This window comes from Sinohyriopsis cumingii, chromosome 19, assembly GCF_028554795.1.
Source record: "Sinohyriopsis cumingii isolate HCF-2022 chromosome 19, ASM2855479v2, whole genome shotgun sequence".
NCBI lineage: Eukaryota > Metazoa > Mollusca > Bivalvia > Unionida > Unionidae > Sinohyriopsis > Sinohyriopsis cumingii.
Window position 1 is genome coordinate 48,290,560 of NC_142979.1, and position 8,884 is coordinate 48,299,443.

Below are 8,884 nucleotides of genomic sequence, written 5' to 3' on the forward strand. Positions count from 1 at the left end.
ATAGTTTATTTCCCTAGAATACAAAAGTGAAAATTTAAAAATAACTTAGAGTATCGTGAATTAAATCCCAAATAGTCCTGAAAATTCTATCACAAGTCAAAGACTATAGAATATACCAAATGAGATCCAGTGGTGTTCTGAAAAAGACCAATTTTGAATGCATTGATGTGCAAGTAGCCTTGAATAGTGTTAATATGCTAACAGTCTTCAGGTATCACAATGATATGATCCAACATGTCTTTCAATGAATTTCACAGTAACTCCAAAATAGTTATTAGTCATAAAGCCTATGAGCACTTTGAAATTTCAGTGAACAATTGAAATAAACAAATCCTCTCAAATAAAAATCGAACACAACTAAATGTATCCACTACATATGTTTAATACAGGAATAACTAATTCTGTTATTCACTACCTTATATAAAAAAAACCTAAGAAATAATTTCAAAATCAGGATGATGGTCATAAATTCATTTCCAAAACATTCTAACTTGTCAAAAATGTCAGGTCCTTTTAGCAGCCAACTAATCAGAAATAATGTGGGTCAGAACTTCCTGGGGGGAAACCAGTGACCTAAACTCAAACACATCTAATTCGTCCACAAGATCACTTCTACATTTAACAAGGTCAACAGGCCACATACACATGTTTATCCAAATTAAAAGTGCAACCTACTATCCCGAAACTACGTAGTGTGATTAATAACACGACTCTTTACGATCTGCAATCAAGGCAAACAAACGAAACATATAATATAGATGTATATCACAAATACATTGTCACCTGTCACGCAGTTGTTGCACCAATGATCAAACCTCACTATCCCCACATTGACTTAAACTGTATAATATAGCTAGCATACCTTATTAATTATCTACCAGAAAATGACTGAACATAATCCGTTACATATACTTCTAGAAGCCTCATATACACTTGGGACGAATAGTCCCTTAAATACATGACAAATGCTTCACATTTCTGAGTGTCACTATGTCGAGTTTAATTGGTTTTTTTTTCTTCTTCCGTGTTTGCTTCCTTAATGTCATTTTTGAAATCTCCATATCTATCACATGTTAACTTCATTTACCTACATCTCACTGATCTTTACGATTAAGTGAAACGTGTCGTATCTCTTCTAGCCTGGTATCTGGAATAAGGTGGAAAGGCTTGATAAAGTTGGAAGCTCTCCTATAGTCAGGTGGTGATACTAAAATTTATTAATATATATTCAATGTGCGTGCCATATGTGACCATAATTACATCATATTACCACACTGATATATAGCATCTCAAAGACATTGATTAGGTCTTCATGGAGGGATCAGTACCATTGTTCAGTAAGGTAGAGCCTCCATGGAACTGTACTTTCCTGTTACATTGTCGATTTTGTGGCAATTGATATTACTATAAAAAAACATGGTCCTGATCCCATCGTAATGGGAAATTTGAGTGCTCTGTTATTTATACTAACAACCTAACACAATGAATGTGTAACATATACACTGTCCTTGTTTCTTTATGCCTTTGAATAGGCACACTGCAATCACTGTTAGATGTCTTGCTTCACTAACCCTGGACAAAATGTTATAAGTTGTACAGATCCTAACTACCACTTGTTTTAAATACCATTCATTAGCCAACTTTGCAGTCTAAACATTTGTCAGTTTGAATTTTAAAATTTGTTAAAATATAATTTCTCGTTAAAATTTAGTTATATATATATATATATATATATATATATATATATATATATATATATATATATATATATATATATATATATATAAACTTTTCAGAGAGAAGAGAACTTATTTTGCATTGCATTTAAGTTTTAACTACATTGAAAATTCCAATAATTAATTAAGATATCGCAAATTTTGTTTGGTTTCTCAAGATCAATTGACCCGAAACTTTCGCCCTGTGCAACATCAACACTACACACTTTCTCACAGCTGTCACACACTTTGTCTGCCATGAAACTCAAAATTATTTCGTGTGTAAAGTTGGAGTAGGCGTGGCATGCAAATATTGAAGTTTGACTAAAAGCTACTTTAAATAATTTGGACTGATAGACTCAGGTCACAATTATTACTTCTGGTTCAGTTCCCACGAATGCAGTTCCATCCGATTTGTAAAATATTTTTTTCCACTCTCATTTTGGTGTTTTAATTACAACATTCTTCAAAATCGGTAGGAATTAATATGTTGGCTTTGATAATCTCTCGTGTTGAAATAACTTGACATCATTTCCTTTCTTCCATAGCAGGAGTCATCGGTTTGGTCCAAATAGGTTCAAATAACCACCACAAAAATATGGCTGCCAATTCGTTAAACTTTTATGCCGCTAAAATGCTGTCATTTAAGAATGGCTAAATTTAAAGATAAAAAATGTTGTGATTTATAGAATGTATTTCGGTCACACCACTAAATAAATAAATAAATACCAAAAAAGATTAATTGTACAATTATAAGCATTTTCAATCTTTTTTAAAATCTAGTTGGCTTCCGTGTACTACTTCTCTTTAATAATTATTTTCAGGTGAAATGCAGTTCTTCAACAGGTTTTCTCGGATTTGTGACTTCTGATGTAGGCTTAAGGTAGATAATGATATTTTGTGTGAAGTTACATTATGAAAAATAATACAGTATTTAAACGATAATGATGAAATACAGATAAGTCATTCTCATAAAATTGTATCATATCTTTGGATCCTCACTTTTAGACACATACAGTTTGGCAGAATGGACGAAAGGCACTAGACATGTAAATATATAAGGAGTAAGATTAGCAAGCATAAGACAAAATGACAAACTGGAGATAAATGTAGAAAAACGGTAAAAACACAATCAGCTTCTGCATAAAAAGAAACTAGCATATTCTTATGTGCTCGGGAAATTACTAATATATTAATATATATAGTACTTGATGTTGATTGTCATTTTTAATTTTACGTACAGGTCAGATGGAATCTAGTTAAAGAAAGTGAAACAAAATCTTAAAGTTTATTTGTATATTACCTTAGCATGAATATATCAGAAACTTCCATCCATCTGCTTGCTGCCCCACTAGTCCCATCTACCTAATACATGAATATACTTTCAAAAGGTAATAGTTTTCTAGAATGATTATTAGATTATTTGTTTTTCGTTTATATTTGACCTCCAGAATGAGTGTCTCTTTGTAAGCATACAATGTGTCCCCCCCCCCATAAAATAAAGGTCACTTACAGTTTTTGGGTACGTAGTAGACGGCAAATGAGACCTATAGATTAAGATCTTGAAAAGAAAGAGAGGGGAAAAAGAGAGACGGGTGGATACAAACAGTAATTCAACCCCACTGTGGATGTAAAATATACGGTAAATTACGTACATTGCAGCTGTAAAGACAGAATCTACCACAAGCGTACACTGCTTGTGTTTTACACCGCTACAGCGAGAGGCAATGTGGGCCGAATTAGGGTCAAACACAATTAACATTACGCTTCATGTTTAAATTAGGGGAAATCGGGTCCAACTGGAACTTAACACTGAGGCCACATTGTTGCATTGTTAGAAGATGTTGATCTTAAATGGGGCTACATTGCTACACTCTAAGAAGTTTTTGATCTTAAATGGCATACATACTATCCAACGCATCGTCTGTAGAAGCCAGAAACTACTACTACACCCGACATTACACCATCAACACGCCAATATCACAGACTATACCATGAAACATCAAATACACAACAATATACCATCAACATGGTATCAATAGCGATCAAAACCCCACACTTACTATGCAGCACGACGTGTGTACTGACCAGTACAACATACTATAATCACTGGACTACAGCCAAATCCTTTCCGAAATAAATGTAGTCGCACTTAACTATTTCTGGGTCACTGAGAACGAAAATGATGCTTACAACTGTTGATCGGTTCTACTGGGACAGTATATAGGATCCTTGACTTGGGAATGGCGGAGGATAAGTGAGTTAAAAAGAGAAGTGATCTTAATTTAAACTCAAATACATCTTTGACTGGATCTATGAAAAAATCTACGACTGGGTTTTGACAGTACTTGCTTTTAGACAAAACAATCAACGATGCAATCTGAAGCTGGTGTTACGTCATACACGATATGAATTGCATCATGTTATTTCTAGAAGTAATGGATGATGCAATCATAACAAAGCTTACATCACTCTGCTGAACAAATTGCCCTATATCAGCTCTAGAAATCATACAGTGTCGTCCTCTCTTATTTGTCAGTGCTTGATTTTGCAGCGGGACACATTTCTGTTTAGCCAAACTGAGCAGAGATGCTCGTACTTGTGTGAACAATGTAGATAACTTTTTCTATATTTGTGGTGAAGTGGCGTTTCATCACTAAAGCGCAGTATAACCACTGTGGCTGAGACAGACTATCACCTTTATTTTGGCTGCAAAATTGGAGATCAGAACAACAGGTGGGCATAGCGTATATGCTGCAACACTTGTGCAGGAAAGAAAAATATATGCCTTTTGAAGTGCCAATGATTTAGAGAGAGCCAACATTAGCAATTGCTAATTCTGCTGTTACACGGGGGGAGTGAATGTCCCTCCGTATTTGGTTTTCGTTATCTAGGGGTTGACCGCCCTCGATGTTATTGCCCGGTTCGAGTAAGTATAAATATAAGTGGTGAAACTTACAGGTGGAATAGATAGAGATCTGGGCAGGTATATAGAACAAACCAACACGAGCCCCCGTACATGTAAACAAACAATTTAATCAATTACATACAAACACTGTGAAAATTCATTACATCAGGAATGTACTCTGCTTTTAGAAATTTAACTTTCGCCGAAATACAAAGAAAACGCAAATAGATCTAAATAAGATAGCCGATCTGTTACTGATAGATTTAGTTCATCATAGGATTGAGTGAACAATCGAAGTCAACGTCTTGTATGATTTCATAACCTGCTCGTCCTCAGTCTGTTTTTGCTTCCTCTGTCGCTGTTCAGACCCTTGGATCTCGGGATGATACTTTCTACCACCCGTCTCAGGACACTCTCAAAATACTTCTTCAGAGATTAATACGTCGCAGGGTTGCGTCACAGGATTATATGTCTCACTGCACTCTTCTCTATGCTTCTCCGTATAGGTCTCAGAATAACATCCCTCATTCGTTCTATACGTCTCTGGAGCTATTTTCTCCCTTTTAAATAAATATAAATAGAGACAACCTAAATTTCCCGTTATTTATGAAACGGTTAATTCTTCATTATTCTCCCTCGTTATCAGATTTCACTATCAGTGCTAAACAGACGCTAAGGCTATCAATCGACTCCACATGTCCTATAATGACCCTAGTTAGTCAAATGGCTAATTCGTTACGCCTTGACCTTACACATTACCACATACACAGCGAATAAATAGGATACATCACGTCAATCAATTACTAGATCATTTCCGTCAATACACACTTATTCTTAATCATACGTGGAATCTTCTAAATTCGGCGAATTCACACGGATTCTTGTAATCATATTAACTAATGTAATGCATTAAATTCTTAGAACATAATTCTTATGCAAACAAGACGACAAATTCAAACAATTCGTCAAACTTATCTAAAGAAGATTAATGTACAACTTCCTATGCATAAACTCAACACAGTTATACTTCATAAAGCAAATTATTACACGAATGTAGAAAAAAGATTCATGCAGATACAAATAAATAACTTCAGCAAAGCATTATATATGGCATAAACAAATTACATGGAATTGTCACACTACCTTTGCTGTCACGTTTCTCCCTCTAATCGGTAAATTAGTTCGTCGCTTCCTTTCGACAATCGTCCCCTTTTTTGGACACCAGTTGTTTTACGGAAGTTTCTTGCAAATTTCCGGAGTCCTACTTTTTGGGTCTCCTCTTGCAGGAAAAGCTTAGACTGATTAAAATTCGATGCGGGCGATATTAAAACCTATGAAATTTTGTGTTGGAACACGCCCTCTCATTTAACGTACCAATCAGAATCGAATATCTCTGCCCCCTTTTTTCCAGAGGCGCCAAAGTCAGGGTCAACTTGACCCTGGTAGTTTGAGTAACAGAGTTTCTGCATTCTCTCAATTGTGACAACTTTACCATGAAAATGAAGTTTTCCTTGTCCTAAAGTGTCCGCCTGGCTGCTGTATAAACAAATGTTTAATTAGGAACAGAATTCTCCCTCTAAAGGACATTACCGTACACGGTAGTATGGCGATATGATACGCACTTGTCTCCATAAATCTAATTAATGGTTGTCTGGTCTCAGCTAATGTATTCTTGTTAGATCGACATAAAATTTGCCACTTCACATAGGCCCCTCCTTGAAGAGTAAAATCAGGGATTTTGCTCTCCAAATTTTTGGAGATCTAATCTTATTCAGTTACACGACCTCAGGTGAACCCTTCACCTCAGACGTCCCTAGTCTACTTAAGCAGTCAGCTCCTACATTCTCGCTGCCTTTAATGTATCGTACCTGGACTTGGTACTGCTGTAGAAATAATGACCATCTCATTAGTCGTCCATTTGTCAACTTAACTTGAGCTAAATAAGCTAGTGGTTGGTGGTCAGTTTCCAAAATAATTTTTCGTCCATACAAGTAACGTTGAAATTTAGTTATCCCAAAGATAATCGCCAAGCATTCTTTCTCAGATACCGAATAATTACGTTCTGCAGTCGACAATTTCCTGCTACTGTAAGCAACTGGGAATAAGCTTCCGTCATGCTCTTGTAATAACACTGCCCCTAAACCTCTATCACACGCGTCAGTACGTAAGACAAAATCTCGGGTCACATCAGGCAATTTCACTACTGCGTCTGACGTCAGTCTGTCCTTTAACGTCTGAAATGCTCGTTCACATGCGTCTGTCCATACAACTTTAGTCGGAGCTTTTTTCCGAGTTAAGTCAGTCATTATAACTCTCATGTCTATCATAGCTTGAATTTCATTTCGGACAGTTTCTAATTTTGCATAGGGTAGGGGATATGGCTTTAACTTCACTGGTTTCTCATCCAGTAATTTCAGGGTGAACTCCTCCAACTCCGTCTTGCCAGGTCGTTCTGTCAAGACGCTTGAATAATCTTGGAGTAACGACTCCACTTCCTTACGTTGCTCTGACGTTAACGTCCCGTCAAGCACAACGTCGACGTAGGTTTCTTCCCTCGTCAAAGGACAACTAGGGAGTACTTCCGCCTCTCCTCCGTTGTCGTCGACTTCTTCTGTTACAACTGTAGCTACCACGAACTCTGTGGGTGTTTCTCTTTCATGGTAACGTTTCAGGAGATTTACGTGGTACAACTTCTCCTTGTCTCCTACCCGGATACGGTAGTTCTGTCCACCTTTTCTCTCCGTTACCACGAATGGTCCCCTCCATGAGACTTGAAGTTTGTTGTCTTCTAACGGTAGCAACAACAACACCTTGTCACCCACCTCGAAGTGACGTTCCTTTGCCCTGTTGTTGTAATATTTGGCTAGACGTCCCCTTGCGTCACAGAGATTCTCCTGAGCCAATTTCGAAACCTCTTCCAGCTTGTTGCGGAGATCACCAACATATTGGTATGTTGTTCGCACTTCCTCCGATGCTTTCTCATCCGTCCATAATTGTTTTAACACAGCCATGGGTCCCCTGACTGTCCTTCCATATACTAATTCAAAAGGTGAAAAACCCAAACTTGCCTGTGGCACTTCTCGATACGCAAACAGTATCGCGGGAAGGTATCGATCCCAATCCCTAGGTCGACTTTCACATAGCTTCTTCAGAGCCTGTTTCGATGTCCCACTGAAACGCTCCACCAAACCATTACACTGCGGGTGATACGGGGTAGTCGTCAGGTGTCTAATAGATAGTAATCTATTTACTTCTTCCATCACCTGGCTCACGAACTGCGTCCCCTGGTCAGTCAGTATCTCCTCAGGGACACCAACTCTAGACCACACTCCTAACAAGGCCTCAGCCACCGTGACTGAGTCAATGTTCTTCAAGGCCACTGCCTCTGGGTACCGAGTGGCGTAATCTACTATCGTTAATATATAACGATTACCGCTTTCTGCCGCCGGCTTTATCGGACCTACCAAGTCCATCGCCACCCTCGAGAAAGGTTCGTCAATCAGTGGGGTGGTTCCTAGTGGCACCGGGCGATGGTAGGTCTTGGGCGCCACCCGCTGACACTTGTCGCACGACAAACAATACCTCCGAACATCCCATACACACCTGGCCAGTAGAACTCCCTCACCAACCTATCTCTGGTCTTCGCCACGCCCATGTGGCTTTCAAGTAGACCCTCATGTGCCAGCCTAAGCACTTCTGCTCGCTTCGCTCTGGGCACAACAACTTGCTTGAACGTATCGGTCCCTTTCTTGGCGTACCGATACAAAATACCGCGTTTCGTCGCGAACTTTACCTCGCCGTCTGGCATTCTCCGTATAGACCCATCTTTTGCGTACCTGCGTACCTTGTTGAGAGACAAATCTTCCTCTTGAAGTTTCCTCAACTCGCCAGGTAGCAAATTGTCTATGGGCGAAGTCGTGGGTCGTAGCGGCTTTGACCCTGACCTTCGCTTCATAGCCCTCGTCTCAACAGACCCGACGTATACAGGTGTACACGTCATAGGGTTAGGTTGCGGCAACACATACCTACACCCTAATATTACATCATGAGACAGTCCCGACAAACACGCTGCTTGAATTCGACCCTTTACATACGGCGAATCAAGATCAATGCTAACGACCGGAAGCGAATCCTTCGTCCGGTTAGCAAACTGGACTTCAACCGTCTCGCCTGTATAATCCCCAGGCTTGACATACTTACTATCCACCAAGGCAGGATAACTGCAGCCCGTATCATACAGTACGGTTGCCCTCTTACCGTT

At 38.8% G+C, this 8,884-nt stretch overlaps 1 protein-coding gene across 1 annotated transcript; it reads right to left on the reverse strand.

Moving 5' to 3' along the window:
* Positions 1 to 6,398: 6,398 nt before the first annotated feature.
* Positions 6,399 to 8,096, reverse strand: LOC149775658 (uncharacterized). Its single transcript, XM_089943506.1, has one exon. It carries the CDS (start codon positions 8,094 to 8,096, stop codon positions 6,399 to 6,401), a length of 1,698 nt encoding a protein of 565 aa, XP_089799632.1.
* Positions 8,097 to 8,884: the final 788 nt, after the last annotated feature.

Excerpts from the sequence above, each read along its gene's own strand:
- LOC149775658 (XM_089943506.1), bottom strand. The coding sequence starts at position 8,096 with ATGGACTTGGTAGGTCCGATAAAGCCGGCGGCAGAAAGCGGTAATCGT.